Raw genomic sequence first — 18,036 nt, forward strand, 5'->3', positions numbered from 1 at the left:
TTGTATTCAGTTCTTGTTTAATTTCATCTCCTGACATTGCTCCACAAAACAAATTTGAAAAAATGAAACACTTAATATTATTCAAACATCTATGAAACATACAAGCCCTCACAGTGTTGTCAGGTCTAATCAAACAAAAACAGATATGTCAAACCAATGAACTCTTTAAGGCATAGAAAGTAATACAACATCTTCTAATAGTCTTTACAAGCCAGGTCTAAACAACGCTGGGAACGACGAGATCTCAGTTATACTGTTAGGTTTAATTTGGGAAACAATCATAAAGGGAACGATTGAAAAAGATGCATCCATAGCACTCCCACAGTGGGGCAAAGAATAACAGCTCACAGCCAAAGTTGCCATCTAGAATTGCTTTCACAAAGAAATATATCTAGAAAACCATGCATGCCTGTACAGTGTGCCTCAAAGGAAACAATTGCAAACATAACTATTTATAAAAAAACAAAAACAAATTAATAACTGCAAATTTAATTCAAAGTCAAAGAGGCTTGGCTAGGTTTCCCTGCTTGCTTTGTTCATATTGACAGCATTTCGTAAATGACTAGTTCTTAGTATTATTCGTTAAACCACTGGCTTTAATATACTTTAATATGTACACTTACAATAGAAAGCTAAATCAAGCGAGTTTCACTGTCAAGTAGGTCAGTATGTGGCAAGGTCAACGGTTCGCTTCGATAGAATTACAGTAATGAATTCAACAGTACAATGGTAAAGATCCAAGGGACAGCCAGACAGACGGGGAAAGAGGAGGTTTGAGGGGTTCAGGCCCAGTTTGAAGTGGGACTAGCACCATCACGGCAAGTTAAGCAGTCAGAATGATAACAGCGGTCTTATACTGACAAACATGCGAAAAGGGATTTGTGCATTTGAAGGTGTACGACAGATGTCCGCTGGCTGATTTCAGACTCTAACCGCTGGTTCAGAATTAAAAATGTGGGTCCATCTTTTCACATACTCAAGTTTGTTGTAGTGCTTTTCTCCTTTTTTAATTAAAACATTCGCACAACAGAGCAAAAGGCAATTTAAAAGTAAGAGAACCAACTAAACCACTCGATTCTAAAGTCCAGCCGCCTAGTACAATTTCAATCAGCCTGTCAGCAGAGACATCAGGGATACAGGAGCTAATGAAAAATAAAATGTCTCTCCGTTTAAGACTGCATATTTCATTCCTAGCTGAACAACGGTAAAACACTTTGTCGGTTATGAATGGAAGTACAACAGGAAGGAACCACCTGCAAACAGAACCTTGGATGAAGACAGTGAAACTAAGCAAGGCGGAAAAATAATAATAAAACAACTAAAGGTAAAACCTAAATGATGAATTTAATTTATACAAAAGCGGTGCTGGTCCTGACACGTTGCCTCCTCGCCCCCTGGCAGCTAGGAGTGGATTTCCTCAGCGGGATTTCTGCTCTGGTCCTGATGGATGGAACATCAGCTGTTAATATAATACTCTACAGAAATGCAATGTAAACTGGCAACTATTCATAAATATACATGCATATATAAAATTGTTATTAGTAGTAGTAGTAGTAGATCTTGGTGCAAGCAAACAATTGTATTTTGTGACTGAAATGTACAGTATGAAAAACATATATTCATTTTAAGTCATCTAAGCAGAGTAAATAATCATTAATTAAATATTCAATACTGAACAAACTATAAAACATACAGCAGGCAACCAATATGGTAGCAGTGTGCATTATTAGAAATCACCTGATTGAGCTCTCCTTGCTGAATGTAATATGCTGTTACCTCAGGAGGGGGAGGTCTGACTGTAACGGGATGAGAGGAACGTCGCGGCGGCGAGCGTTTGGGTTGAGCTTGCTGCTGCATCGTGTCGTAGTACGTCACACCACCGTAGACCTGTGACTGTGCCTGGAGAGAGAGAGAGAGACGCACAGGAGAAGTCAAGCACGCAGAGATGCACAACAATCTAGATATTTACTAGGAGTATCACAGGCAGTGACTGATTACATGTAATCAGAATACAAAAGAAAATACTTGTAATTAATCTACGTTTTAAAATGATCATAAGACTATTTACTTTTTATTGATTTAATATTCACAAATTTAAGTAAATTATTCAGAATTGATTTCATCCCCCAAATTTTTCCTCTCTCTATAAAAAAAAAAAAAAAGAAAGTCTATATTTATGTTTGAAATGGCACACAGACCACCTCTAGTCAGGCGGCTATAATTACACAACTGAGAAGCCACAGCATAAATAAAATATTTCATACTTTTAGTAAAGCATTTTATTTTGATTGTCTATTTTAATTTATCATTTGAGATTTCATTTATTTTAAGATTTTCATCAATTTACAAACCCCCAGCAGTTCCTTCACCAATCCCAGTTTGGGAAACCCTGACATAATTTTGTTTAATACACCTCATGTTGTTAATAAAGAATGGAATAAATGTTCTCTCTCATTGTATTTTTATATATATTACAGTTCAGGGCTCCAGACTGCGACCAAATGGTCGCATTTTGCGACCAAAATTTGAGAGTGTGCGACTGAATTTTACACCCAGTCGCACATGTGCGACCAGTAATTTATTTTTTAATTTTTTCACGTTAAACGTGGAAGGGGCGCGAATGTGTGGCAGGCCAATGAGTGTGAGAAGAAAAGGGAATACGCTGATTTCACGCAGCCGCCATTTTGAAATCGAAAGCGAGGCTCCGGTGGGAAAAACCCCGGAAGTAAAGATAAACAACAATGCCTTTGGACTACCAACCTGAAGCTGCTGCCGCGATTTACACTTTTGGATGTTAATATCCAATATAGGATATGTATATAGTTCATTCCTGCTTCTTTTTTTACTTTCTGAATTATATAAAAAAAATATTTTATTTATAAATGAATTTCACTATATATAGTCTAAAGTATGAAAGAAATGTATGTACAGTTTTAGAATTGACACAACATCATTAAACACAACAATACGCCATCGCATTCACGACTCTCCTGTGATTAAAGGCGACACTTCCGGTTTTCTTCCCACCGGAGCCTCGCTTTCGATTTCAAAATATCGGCTGCGTGAAATCAGCGTATGGCCACTGTAACTGGCTAATGTGTGGAGGGGGAGGGTCCTAGAGATAATCGAGCGCGCGTAAACGTCAGTGGGAAGGAGACGGAGACAAATATCAATGTCACGGACAGACACAGTAGGATGATGATGATTCAGAGTCAGAGGTTTGTAAGGTGATAAAGGCCTGAACCCACTATTTTCGGGAAGACTGGCTACGAGAATTCAGCTGGTTGAGGTACTGTAAGGAGATGAACTCCATGAGCTACGAATGTGGCAGTCGCTACCCCAGAACTGCGGGGAAAACGAAATTTGCAGACAGTGCAGGGACTTCGCAGTTTAAACACTCAATCTCAGCCTCAAGCATAGAGTATGCCGTGACATGTTAATAAATAAAAACAAAATGAAAGTGGAAAAAACTGCGCTACTCAGCACTCATTCTGCTTCACAGACCGTTTAATAGTTCGAACTAAGGGTGTCCATGGTTAACCGATTAACCGTTAAAAATTGCGTAACCGAGTGAAACATTTTGCTCGGTTAAGTGGCGTCAATGGTGTGCATTGAATTTAGTTGTAATACATTTTTGCACCGCCAGAGACCGCTAGACCAGTTTTCTAATATGAAGCGGGCAAAGAAAGCGCGCGTCCGAGAATGAAGGCTGTGCGCGAGCCAGAAACAAATATAGTCAGTCAGTATCCGCGCCACTGATCGCAGCACAATAATATCTGTCTGCAGAGCCGCAGAGCCACAGCTTTACACCAGCAGTTTTACCCCGCGCATGCGCAGTTTCATCACAACAGTTTTACCCGCAGAGTCCGTTTACCGTTACATTAACCCATACAATTTGTATTATGCATTTCCTAAACATGTACTTGCTAATCAAACACTTTATATGAACAAACTACTAATCTATAAAACACAATCGGTCTTCCGACCTTTTACTGTGTTGATATGCGCGAGGGAGAGAGAGCAATACAGCGCTCGTGTTGTTTGAAGGCGGTGAGAGTGCGCGCGCGCGCGGCCGGGGCTCTCTCACTGTTTGTTCTTATGCGCCCTGTCCACTGATCTAAATAATTAGTTGTTACGACGACTTATTTGTTCCCTCGTTTTAATAAATCGTGGACACGTTGAACTATTTCCCTCCCTCATTTTGATTTAACGTGGCCAAAAACAGTTTGATACTATTAATTAGTGAATGCTAAAGACCTATATTTTGTGAATTGGTGAATATTCAGGTGAATTATTTCGTGGCCACGAATTAATAATAATTATTAAACTGTTTTTCGTCCCTGTGAAGATAGCTCTTCAGTGAAGGCCGACTACAGCTTTTTATTCCTTTTTTTTTTTTGTGAATTGGTGAATATTTATCAGTATCAGGTGAATTGTTGTGGCCACGAATTAATAATACCTCAGCACGTTTTACAAGCCCCTTCTCGATCGCAGCGGCAACGAGCACTTTGATCACTTGATTTAAAAAACAAAACATTTCAGCGCTAGATCGCCTAAAAAAAAAAAAAAAAACGAACGAAATGAATGCTCTGCTAGTTAACTGAAGATGTTTTGTTTATTTGTATTGGTATTCATGCCGCGAGATGTTTCAAAAGTGGTGACAATATCGACCTTAGAAAATAGTGGTGGGGACATGTCCCACCCGCAAATTTTGCCTATCTCGGGGTTGCGGCGCGCACACTATGGTTAACCGAGTATTAACCGCTAAGGGCCTCGGTTAACGGTTAATGAAAAACTTGAAAACGTGCAGCCCTAGTTCGAACCAATAATAGACAGCGCAGAGCTCCTCGCCAGTCGCGGGCCGATCGCGATCACGCGAAACAGTTACATCGTGGAGATCCAGTGAAGAAATCCATTGAGTTCGCGACAGAATTAATAACATTGCTGCGAGATCCAGTGAGAAACATTCAGATTTGACGCAGAATTCTCTGTTATAAACCATATAAGATCAAACAGCGCTGACGTGGAAACCAGGAGAAACATGTGCAATGAGCGAACAAGTTATAGAAGGCTTTAGGTCCACAGATCAGCAACATTCACCTTGGATTTAATGTAGTAACAACTGTAACTATGGTATACTGTGGTTATAACAGTAGCCTACACATATTTTTCCAGCACTTCAAAACTATATTATCATATTTAAATGTTATTTTTTAATGTGTTGACCAAAACATTTTTTGTTCTTCCTTTAAAGATTGTACCTATTTATAAAACTAAAAGTTTCAAGAAGTAGGAAAACTCTTTTTAAAAAAAAAGAAAAAGATTAAATTACTATTGTAAACATAGCTGCAGAGGACGCTTACTGGCTATTTTCACTCCATAATATCTATTTTGTCACTCATTTTGCTTTTGAATTAATATTAAGACATTATGAATGATAATAATTAAAGTTAACTTTATCTATACACCTCAAATTAAGCTCAGTGCTTTGTCATCCCACAGTGCTACCAAATACGTTCTGTAGAACTTAGTGCCGCTGCCCTCAAATGTTAGTCTGGAGCCCTGTGAACTTAAAATAAAACTGCACATTGTAATTTCTGTACGTTAAGGCTATTTATTATCAAAGCATTTGTCAGTAATAGTTATTTTGGGGGAAAATGTGAATAATTGCATTGCAAGGTGATTTAAGGTGTGCCCCTAAATTTTCTGCTTGCGCTCCTAAAATTTTAAGTCAGGGGCTACAGCGCTCCTAATAAAAAAAGTTAGTCTGGAGCCCTGCAGTTTTTCTGAAATGCTAAAACACATTTCTCAAAACCTTAAACACAAAACCTTCAAATCTTCAAACTACATCTGATTCTTCTGGCAAAATAAAACAATTGCCTCGAAACCATTTTATCTGTGCTCAAAATCAAAGATGCTTTCAGATCTTACACACAGCCAGTCAATATTTAAACACTACAGATCACTCCCTAGATACTACATACAATTTTAGAACAGCATCCAAAGCATGCGGTCAAAGAAAAAAAAAAAAAGTATATTTTAAGAGTAAACAAATTTTGCAATTTTGTAAAACAGTATAGTAAATCACAACTTACAGTAGTAAGGTTAATCAATTGAATACTGTATGCACTGCAAGTATTGTACTGAATACTACTGAATGTCTATATTCAGAACTTGCATACTGTAAAAATACAGTAGTCCAACTGCAAAAGTCAAAGTTTAAAAAAAAAACTAAAATGAAAAGCATGTTACAGTACACTCAAAAGAATTGTGCAACTACAAAATCTAAATCAGCGAGAGATTCATTCTTCCTCAGCATCACGTCTTCATGCTGGGTCTGGCCTGAGGACTTTGTCCACATCACAGGTATGTTGTCTCTTGCCAGGTAAAGGGAAAACCCCTCTGCCGTGCTGGATTAACACTGTCCCGCTCTCTTCCTCTTCCTCTTCTCGCTCTCGGATTGTTTTTATCAACATTCAGTGCACCTGTACACTTTGTACAGTTGTTTTGATGACATCATTAGAAATAAGTGTGAACTATTTTGAGTCGTTGTGTGTAAACGACGACAACTGTTGTAGTAGTTTAACTTTTGCCTGTCTGTTTATCGTTTTGCAACAAGTGCATATTAGTGTGATGTGTTTTAGTGAGTGAGAATTTAGAGTGAATGTATGGCAAGCCGTTTTAACATTTAATCATTTCAACCGACTAGTCTCTATTTTCATGCTACTAGTACTTATTTTTTAGATACTAGTATCTTTTCCATTAAGTACTAGTACTTATTCATTAGCTACTAGTGCTTATTCTTTAGGTACTAGTGCCTATTCTTTAGATACTAGTACTTTTTCTTTAGGTACTAGTACTTATTCAATAGATACTAGTACTTATTTATTAGATACTAGTTCTTATTTATTAGATACTAGTACTTATTCCAATAGTGACTAGTTCTTATTTATTAGGTACTAGTACTTATTCATTAGATACTAGTTCTTATTTATTAGATACTAGTACTTATTTAAGTAAGTACTAGTATCTAATGAATAAGTACTAGTATCTATTTAATAGGTACTAGTATCTAATGAATAAGTACTAGTATCTAATGAATAAGTACTAGTATCTATTGAATAAGTACTAGTACCTAAAGAATAAGCACTAGTATCTAATGAATAGGCACTAGTACCTAAAGAATAAGCACTAGTAGCTAATGAATAAGTACTAGTACTTAATGGAATAGATACTAGTATCTAAAAAATAAGTACTAGTAGCATGAAAATAGATACTAGTCGGTTGAAATGATTAAATGTTAAAACGGCTTGCCATAGTGAATGTGATTTGCAAATGGTGTCTAACTGCCTGAAGTTGTTTAAGATTTTACAGAAAGAGTGATTTATTCGACAAATTGGTTTAGGCTAGTGAGAATTTGGTTCAGAGAATGGTGTTTAGCATTTTAGCAATACATAAAAACTGTATTATGGTACAAAATTATCCTATTCAAATTTGTGTGATAAATTAGGTTAAAAGTAATCTAAAATCAATCCAAAAGTAGTCAGATTATATATTACCTAAAAATGTGTAATAGATTACTACAATTTGTATGTAATTTTTATTCAGTAATGGACAACAATTTGTAAGTAATTCACCCAGCACTGATCACAGGACGCAAATAACACTTATTTAGTCAAACAGGCTCACCTGGGGGTTGGGGTACATTGGAGGTAGCGTAGCTCCGGCTGGATACGGGTAGTTGGTGTTCCCAAAGGTCATGACACCTGGAGGAGGGTAGAAGGGTGGGGGTAGCAGCTGCTGTGGAGGCGGTTGCCCGGGTGACATAGAAACGGGTGGGGCAGCGTAAAGAGCCGGGTTGGGAATGGGCCCTCCCGACTGGTGCGGATGCAAGCCTGAAATGGAAAATATTTGAAATGTTAATGTTGAAATTATCGTATAATACATTCACAAAATATCATATAAATATTCATCCTTTTGGGGTATTAAAATCAACACAAATGAGGAATCATACATAAATGACAGAGACAGACAAATCTAAATGTATGGGCTTGGTTCTATCCATTGGTTGTTTGGATGAAGGCAGATCTGAATGCGAGCTTGCTGTCGATTGTAAGAAAGGGGCAGGGTTTAAGCATACAAAATTATTTGAGAAGTCCATACATCACCAGAGAGAAGTCAGTAATTTCAAGATCAAGTTTGACATTTTGAATAAAAATGTCATGAATATGCTAATTAGCCCCACCTCCCCTCACTCATACAGGTTCTGCACAGCCGTGCTTTCCGCGCGTTTTTAGATGCGATGTGAACTAAGGTCTACGGGCGAAGTGCGCGCATTTTAATGAAAATATCGAATCTTTTTTTTATATTGTTACCAACAATGGTGTATCGTCGATAAATACCGATACCGTGTTATCGCAGCCCTAACTTTAAGTCAAAATTACTGAAAGAAATAACATGGATGGACAAATTGTTCCCAATAAGATCAGTAACACGCATTTAGCAAAAAGTCAACTTTAAGCAGAAGTTCACATCTCTCACCTGGGTGTCCGGGGTGGGTGGGGTGTGGCAGGTGCATTTCAGGTTGAACAAGAATGCCTTGAGGGGGCAGGGCTGCTGGACTGTCCCCATGCGTGTAGATTGGTCCCTGGAAAGACACTGCACAAAGACATGATAGTTATCTTGCATGTATGATCATCATAAAAATAAATCAATTAATATTACTACATTCAGTAGGTGAATTTAGGACACACAAGTGACCCATTTAACTAAGAACTGCCCTCTACAGGCCAAAAGGAGCACTGTACTCACTGGGATCATAATAATGGCCCTCCATGACTCCTATGTGCATGGGCGCAGGCTCAGGAACTGGCCTCTGGCGCTGTGATGAATACCGCTTAGCCCGGCCACCACCAACACCCTGAGAACAAGAAATAACTGATGAAATGCAAGGCCGTATTTATTTTATAAAAAAATTATATTTTAATGAATCCCCTTAATGACACACCACATGCAAAGTGTGCATTCACCCTGCAACATTCTTTTAATTGTACTCTATAATTTAGGTCCTTTGTACATTTCAGCTGTGAATCATTTCCATGTACTTTGAAATTAGTTGCTAAACACATTTGCTGAATTGGCCTTTACTGAGGAACATCTAGGATCAGTGGTAAAGTGGTGATGAAATGGAAACAGAGACCGATCTTTTCTTCTGTATTGTGATGTTCATTTGAGTGCAAAAAACATTTTGAAAAAGAAACAAATTTTGAGATGTAGGCGTTGCACTCAAAATGGACGCAGATACACGCGAGCTTGCAGCTGTGTGGTGTGTTTACAAACATTATAAACACAAATTGTGAGTTCCCCTCACTCCACAACAAATCCTTTAAATTTAACAGTATTCAGAATTCAATTAACTATAGTGGCATTCATTAAACACAAAGCCTAAATACATTTTTGCATTGAAACAAATCCAACTGTGTGCGCTTTACACACGTTTTGCGTACTTGACAAATTATTATACAAGTTTTGGAATGAAAGTTGCAGCAGCTTTAGATGATAAAAAAAAACTAAAATGCAACTTATATTCCAGAAAATCTGGTACATGGATTTTTAATTCTATTTAGTCTTTGTAGGCAATTATCAATGGACCAGCTGACTCACTATATCCTCCATGTTTCCGTACTGTGGAGGGCCTCCTGCCATGTGCATAGAACCACGGATGCCTGTTAGGGACAAAAATGCAGGAATTGTCGAACCACTCTTCATAAAAATTGTTGTAAAACATAATTATAGAAAAAGTAATTATTACCTCTCATCTCAGCCTGCAGGTAGGAGGGTGGGCTCTGGGCCCAGTTCTGCCCTGCCAGGCTGAGGCGGGCCAGGTCCTGGTCGAGCCCTGTTAGTCCACCTTGTGTTCCTGCATCACCTTGCTCTTGCCACGACTCGCTCTTCGCTGGCGCTGGGGTTTGCTGGACCGTGGGCGAAGAGTCATCTAACGACGCCTGCTTACTGAGATCAGACGTTCGCGTTCGCGTCGCCCTCCGCCCAAGCGAGTACGATTTCTTCTCCACCTGCCTCTCCTGAGGCGGAGACGATTCTCGCACCTGACCGGCTGCACTGCCCCCGTCCGTCGCTGGGCCTGGATCTTGCTTTCGTGGTGACGGAACCCTTTCTCTCTCCGTCTTGTAGTGGTGAGCGGTGTATGTGGTCGTGGCTGTTGGAATCTCACCCTCCTCCTCATCTTCCTCACTGCGGATGTCCTCCACCACCACGGCTGGGCTACGGTCAGCATGAACCGCATGTGAGCCACGGCCCCTGAGCCTCGGGCCCCTTTCACCCTCCACAGGCTGTGGCCGCACACCTCGAGGTGGCGGGCCGTCTAGACTGGGTTTCGGGTATCCTCGACCTTCTGTCCTGTGGGGGGCCGACGAGGCTCGACTGCCCTGGAAGCTGCGCTGCGGAGGTTGAGTCGAGGGTCGCCCGGAGGGTTTGGGTGCTGCAGGAGGAGCAGGAGGTGGACCTGACTGTAGGGTAACAGACTGAGGGCTATTGCGGTGGCCAGGTGGAGGCCCCTGCCATGTTGTACGCACAGACTTCTCTCCGTCACGGTAGCGCCTAGGCTCCCGACTGGGTGAACCACCATATCTGCAATGAAAAAAAATAAAAATAATAATAATTATATTCTGAAAATATTACAATTTAAAACAACTGTTTTTGTATACATATTAACATGTCATTTATTCCTGTGATGTCAAAGCTGAATTTTCAGCACCATTACTCTTCAAGTGTTACATGATGCATCAGAAATCATTCTAATATGCTGAAAACAGTTGTGCTAATTATTTTAATTTTTTTAAACCCTGATACTTTTTAGGACAGAATAAAAAGTTTAAAAAGATCACCTTTGATCACACTATTGTTACTGGCACTTTACTTGACCAATTTAATGCATACTTAATAGATAAAGTATTAAGTTACTTAAAAAAATTATAATCTTACTGACCTTTGTATGTACAAATGATATGTATATAAAATTGAAATATTAGTATATAAATATTAGGGGTGTAACGATATTCAAACCGAACGGAAAAAATGCAATGCATCACCCACGGTACGCATCGCGATACTCTCATGTCGTACCAAACCCGCCCCGCCCCCTGCTGCCCAGCCCTGGCCCATTGTTGAGGTTGACCTCACTCATGTCATTTTCGTGTCTTATGTGTACAAGACGAATACAGTGTTTTAGCCAAACAATAAGAGACAATGTCATTTTTCAAATCATGTAAATTTTATGACGAAATTCAAACAAATGCCATTTTGACGCCCTTTAAATGTAGCATGACAATCACTATGTAGGCGCCTCAGTTTAAGCAGCAGCGCGTGTGGAGCGCATGTGAACGTGATCATCTCTTCCTAATAAACATGAATGAACATCTGAATGCATGTTGAAAGATACAGTACAAACGTATTATATCTTGTGTAATTGCTCAGTGTTTCAACTGCGGAAAGACATCAGTAAAACAGCTTGTAAACAATATCCCACGTAGCATTATATTAACCTCTGGCAACTCATTCAGTGTCCACAGCTTGTTATTCAGCTATAGACATGAACTCTTTCGTTAAATGCACTATATTAGCCCAAATAATTATATTTTACTTAACCTGTAAGTGATGTCTTTGTTATTAAATGTACGCTTAAAATTCTGTCATTAAAATGACTGCCAATGATTATATTTCAACAACGAATTGGAGTAAAAACAATTAAGTTTAGAAGTTGAACTGCCTTATGTTCAGTTTACATGTTTGCATACAATTTGTTATTTGAGTGTTGAATTTATCTAAAAATAAATAGCAACTGAAGCAAATAAGATAATAAAAAAAATATATCTCTGCTAATGCTGTAAACTATATAGGGAGCATATAGTTTACAGCATTAGCAGAGATATTTGTTTTATCCTTAAGAAACTTTTCATTATAACTGAATTAATTTAAAGAGATGTTGCCACCAAATACCAATCAAAGAAATAACCATGACCTCACCTGGGTTTTCGGGAGCGGTAAGATCGTCCATCGCTCTGCCCTGAGCCGTTGCGGATGTCATAACCGTAAAGAGCGATAAGCTCTTCGCGGGATTTCGGCGCCTGCTCCTCTTCACGGAACTTGTCGTGTTCCCATCGGCCCTCGTCCTTCCACAACTTCCTGTGTCTGCCTTTAGGCCTGGTGACCGATGGGTGCATAGAAAAAGAGAGAATTACCAACCATTTGCGTCAGATTCAACACTTGAAACTCATCTTAAACTAATCCCATTCATTAAAATATGATTTTATGGTAGCAAAGATATGTTTTCCCTGAAAGATAATCCATCTGGCCTCTCACCTCTCCTCCTCTGTAGCCTGGCCTCTCACGTCATGCTCAAAGAAAAGGCCTTTTCGGGGGATGTAGGCTGGATTCTTCCTGTCCTCATCATCATCCAGCTTCTGGCCTTTACTTCCTGATTTATTCTCAGGGTCTTCTGTGCTTTCCTGTAATCATTTAGGAGTCTTAAGTAGTGGCTTAAAAATAATTTACAATCAAGAACATCAGTGTGGCAGTGTTATTTAGCATTGTCTTTGTCCTGTTTTAATTATTTGTTTCAAACTAAAGGTTCTTGCTAATACATAGTTTAAATGTCATTCCTGCCACACAAACTGAAACTGGACCCTGCCAGAAATTTAGCTTAGGAAAAGATAGGGCAGGACAACATGGCCAAAAAAAAAAAACGTATATCTCTATATTATTGTGGTTGATATACGGTATGTATCTCTATATATTCTCTAGGGGTGTAACGATACTCTCATGTCATGATTCGATACATATCACGATACTGAACTCACGATACAATATTATTGCAACGCTCCAAGACATATGGTAAACGGTTAACAAATTTTTGTTAGTTGATTAAAATGCTACATTTGGTATTACATTGGGGGTGGAAATGAAGAGTCTTGAACTTGGTGATGGAAACCCAATGCACAGGACAATAGTGACACCAGAATAAAAATATTCATGATACTGAAGCTGAAAATACAGAATTGTTGTAGACGAAAATGCTTGCACTCTGCCACTGACTAGATACATTTAAAATAATATAAGCCACTTTTTACAGGTAACATAAAACATTTGGCATTCCACAAAAATTCCCGCATTGCATTATTCTACATTATATATAGTAGTTTAATGTAGTACAGACTAAAACTCTGTTAACTTGAATTGTTTCCCACACATTCATTTTCTCACTATCTACGGTACATATTGTTGCATTTTTGTATTGCTTTTAAATTGTGACACGATATAGTTACACTCCTAATATTCTCCTTTTCTAGTATTCGGATAAAAAAAAATCTGAATTTAAAAAATAAAATTAAAATAATTATGACATTCTGCCCAATATTGTCCTACAAACAAAGTGTATATGGAAGGCTATGAAAGCAAATATAGTGAATGTAACCATCTATGCTATGCTAGATGTGCAAAAAAGGGTTAAAAATCACATTACATTCTATTGTAACAACATTACAATCTAAAAAAAAAATGCATTTTAAAGCAGAAGTTAGAATCACTAAACTAAAACAAACTAAAAGCAAACGCACAGACTAAATGTTAACAGGTAAGAGGAATACATTTACTCATTTGAGCTTAGTAATATTAGCTTACATTTCATTATCCCATTACATTAGTTACTGCTGTCATAAAAATACACTTGTAGGTTTACAATTCTACATGATTTATTACATTTATTTGTATTAATTTGTCTAACAACAAATATGGCGCTTGTTCACTAAAGTCTGTGAAGTTTAGTGGAGACTTTAACATTTAAAGATGGAGAATCTACCTGTGAAATGCATGTTATGCACTGAGGAAAACACCACATCTCAAACGCATACCACATGTATTTGTCAGAGAATCTGACTGGGCAAGCCGCATTAAACTATACACATTAACTATATCTTAGGTATTTTGAAGGCCTTGATATAAAGCATGTTTAGGACAAATTGGATTGTGCACTTTCCCCAAAGCAGCTCACTCTGTGTCCTTCGCTAGGCTACTGTATATTAACAAACGATATTGCCTCATCCTATATAGTTTACAAAAAATGTAACGTTCTGTTCTTCCATACCTGTCCATCCCCACTCTGTCGCTCCCCGGCTAGATTCTCCTTCTCGTCTGTTTTAACTTCCTTGACCCCTTCTTCTCTCTCCTCCGCTTCAACAAGCTCTTCTGTCGGGGCATCTGCAGCGGGCTTCGGTTCGGCAGCAGGACGTGAGGCTTCGTCGTCACTAAAATGCTCTCCTTCCTCCTCATCCTCTCCTCCCTGAGGGGAACACAAATGCCAAATAACAGCAAATTCCCAGGTCAGGAAAGACAAACCAAAATGCTCACACTGCACATCAATCTCCATGAGTGCATTCACAATTTTTAGAACCACAAAGCTATAAAACTACAAGAATAAATGGTAACACTTTATTTCACAGTGTGCTTGTTACACGTTACATTTACTTGCAAGAGAAACAACAGTAAATTATGCATAATTACAAGCAACTAACCCTAAAGAACACATTGTCAATTAATATTACTCTGTACTTAGTGCAATTACACTGTAACAAGCGAACAGAAGAAAAATATCAGCATATTTGAACCAGAAATTTAAAAAAAAAAAAAAAAAAATTCCATTAGAAAAACGAAAACCTATTTAAAATGGTTTTGTTAACTGAACAAGGCTGAAATGAAATATAAATATAAAAAACTAAATTAGAACTAAAACTAAAATATAATGATGCATTTAAAAGTACCAGAATTACTAAAACTGGAATAAAAATCTAAATAAGAGTGACAAAAGCACATAAAAAAAAATACAAAAACTTAAATATATAAAAATAAAAGCTAAATCCTAAATAGTATTTAAATAATTTGAGAAATACTATCAATTGATTTCACTGAATCATATATTTTTTTATATATATATATATATATATATATATATATATATATATATATATATATATATATATATATATATATATATATAGGAATTTTGTCAATTAAATACTTCACAAACAAGACATTCTTGATCTCATGTGTTTATTTTCACTATTTATATAGTATCTGCACCACAAGACATGATATACCGTATGTTATTACAAAACAAAACCTTTCCCAACTTAAAAGAATAAATAAATACACATTTTTCAAGGTTGTTCCAGTTTTGAAATCTCTCCTAAACACAGCGTCCTGAAACCGTGAGCAGTCTGTGTTCGCCTGCAGTGAATGAAAGCCAGCTTTACGTAGGTCTGAACGATCGGGTTGCTAGGACACCAAACAAAGTGGAGCGAACATCAGCATCCAAGACAGCCCAGACTGAACCCCGATGAGCTGAGATCTACAACCCCATCCGAGTCCACTCGGCAGGCGCCACCACCTCACAACCAATGAACCGAGAGGAAGAGTAGCAAAAAGTGTGGATGGTGCATCATACTAGGTCTACTAAAATTAGAAGAGGACTACAGATGCACTAACAGCATGGGGTTCGACATTGGCAGTACTCATAATGTCCCGAGAGAGGAGCAAACCACATTTAATGCTTAGGAAAATCTCCCCAGCTGAGTCTCTTCTAAATCAGTTCTTTCTAAGTCATAAATTAGGCAGGTCCATTTCAAGCTTCACATTTAAAACGACTAAATTAAACCATAATCACACTCTAAAATCCAAATTATCCTCAAAGAAAGGGTAGTGCTCTCTCACAACGACTGAGCATGAAAACAGATTGCCTGTAATGGAGACATTCTGTACCCCCACACACACACACACACACCCAGCAAGCAGTCCGACAGCCCGGTCTGGATCTGTACGGATTCATCGCCGCATTGTCTTTCACAGAACTGATTGAGTCCCCCCCCTAAAGTGTGTTGCCATAGAGACTTACCTCCGTGTGCGATCCATTCTCCTCCAGATCAGCACTGTCATAGTCTGATAGCACTGCTGAAGAAAAGAAGTCAGCCATTTCAGCAAGTCTGTTCATTTCTGAGAGCAAATAACATATGACTAGAGAACTAGTCATCAAGAGTGACAGTTAATAACATGAAATCACAGATCCAGACTGAAGTGGTAGCAGTTCATGAACCTAATAATACGACTACAGGCATAATTTGAAGGCAGATACTTGCAGCTCGTGGTCACAAAAAAAAAGAAAGAAAAGTGAAAGATATAACTGTTACACTCACCTTCACCAACGCCATCTTCACTTTCCTTAATAGAAAGAGATCAGAATCAAATATCCAGCCAAACAAAGCACACTTTATCAACAAAAGCCTAGTCTACATCTCCAACCCAAGAATGACCAACAACGGCTACAAACTTGATAGTTCATAACATCCCGTTTAAAAACAATGCTGAACTTCCTCTTCATGGTCAGCAGATCTTTCTCTTCTCATTGCGGAACGGCACAGTCAGAGTGACAGACCAGATCAGAAGACAAAATGATTCTCAAATGTCATCCGGTTTGCTTATCGAAAACCTAAATGTCTTATGCAGCATCTTCAAGCCAACCAGATGTATTTGCCATTACACACAAGTAGAGAGTATCAGGTTAGATCAGCGTTTCTCTGGCCTGCTCCTGGAGGTCCTAGACATCTCAGGGGTCTCCTTAACCTGACACACCCAATTCAGTTTAGGGAGCCTGTTTAGTGAGCCTACTGAGCTGATGAGTTAAGTTAGAGGTGTAAGATAGAGGAGAGACATCTAAAAGATGCAGGGCAAGGGAACCTCCGGGGCCAGGATGGAGAACCACCTGGTTAAATGATGGAGTGCTAGTCATTTTAAGGTCAAAAGAGATCAGCACTAAATTCACATTTAAACAGAACCACAGACACATCAGAAATTGTACAGGATCCCTGTAATAATCACTAGGAATAAGCGACTGTTACACACTTGAACATCTACATCAAGGGCTGGAGACGAAAATCCCACTTCATGAAGCGTCTACGTTTAACGTTATATCACGTCTCAACCCACATTTAAAAGTGTTTAGAGCGATAGAAACACTATAGCCCGCACACACTCAGATCGGCCCTGATTATAAAAGCAGATTTATAGCCACACACTCACACACTCCGACTCATCGTCTCTTTTGGTGACGACGCGCTCCACTGGCACTTCGACCGGCTCGGGATCTCTTCCGCGAGGCTTCCGGCTGGCCGAGGAAGATCTCCCGCTCTCGGAGCCCGAGGCGGACTCGTCCTCCTCCTCGCTGTCCTGAGAGGCGCGCCGTCTCCGTCGCCGCCGGTCCGCCATCTTAACTCTCAAGGAAGGGAAAGCGGATCTGCGCGGGGAATTGTGGGGCTCGTAAGTTCGTCATATCCTCTTGTGCGTCAGAGGAGGAGACGCGCGCAAGTGGGCATTTCAGTCACTCACGTGACGAATGAGAAATTCATTTCTGCGCGGTTTCGTTTGTGTGAACCTTTTACGGTCTATCTATGGTGTGAACCGTGTGAACCCACGGGCTGTGATAACAAACACAATGCAGCTCTAAGTCTAAAACCATGTTACATCACTGTTTTCCTTTCATTCTGAAATATTTATTCATTCATTGCGCTTTTTTGAGGTAAGTACATGATAACAGTAAAGTACCATTTAATGTCAGTCCCTTGAAGTATGTCAAGGTCAAAAATTTTGATAATTCAGTACCTTTTTTTGAGGCAAAAAAACAAAACAAACAAAAAACCCAAACAAAATACACCACGGCACTGCCTTGATTTGTACTTCAGTACATATAGTGTATAGCAATATAGTTCAGTTATGCTAAATATAGTTTAGACATATAGTTCAGTACCCAGCACATTTTAAGTACCATTGTAGCCATTTTTTTTTTTAAGGAAAGATCATAAAATACTATTTGAGAAAGGTGCCATTGTGCTCTTTGAAGTTCATTGGAGCACCACAGTGCACAAATATGGATACCATTTAGTATGGTATATTTTATTATGCATCATGGTGGTACTA

General features: G+C 38.7%; 1 protein-coding gene across 2 annotated transcripts; it reads right to left on the bottom strand.

The window, feature by feature from the left end:
* casc3 (casc3 exon junction complex subunit) lies at positions 1 to 17,407 on the bottom strand. 2 transcript variants are annotated; one of them, XM_081377971.1, is made up of 13 exons: positions 17,143 to 17,407; positions 16,260 to 16,284; positions 15,962 to 16,017; positions 14,159 to 14,353; positions 12,379 to 12,524; positions 12,043 to 12,219; positions 9,812 to 10,647; positions 9,664 to 9,725; positions 8,812 to 8,920; positions 8,542 to 8,658; positions 7,690 to 7,895; positions 1,738 to 1,899; positions 1 to 1,440 (listed from the first exon to the last, which is right to left on the bottom strand). In XM_081377971.1, the coding sequence occupies exons 1-13, from the start codon at positions 17,326 to 17,328 to the stop codon at positions 1,402 to 1,404; spliced, it is 2,316 nt and encodes a 771-aa protein (XP_081234097.1). In that variant the 5' UTR covers positions 17,329 to 17,407; the 3' UTR covers positions 1 to 1,401. The 2 variants fall into 2 exon arrangements, with proteins under 2 accessions (XP_081234097.1, XP_081234098.1); XM_081377972.1 differs by having other exon boundaries at positions 1,777 to 1,899; positions 17,143 to 17,366.
* Between the last annotated feature and the right edge of the window lie 629 nt (positions 17,408 to 18,036).

This window comes from Scardinius erythrophthalmus (genome assembly GCF_964197995.2).
Source record: "Scardinius erythrophthalmus genome assembly, chromosome: 1".
Lineage (NCBI taxonomy): Eukaryota > Metazoa > Chordata > Actinopteri > Cypriniformes > Leuciscidae > Scardinius > Scardinius erythrophthalmus.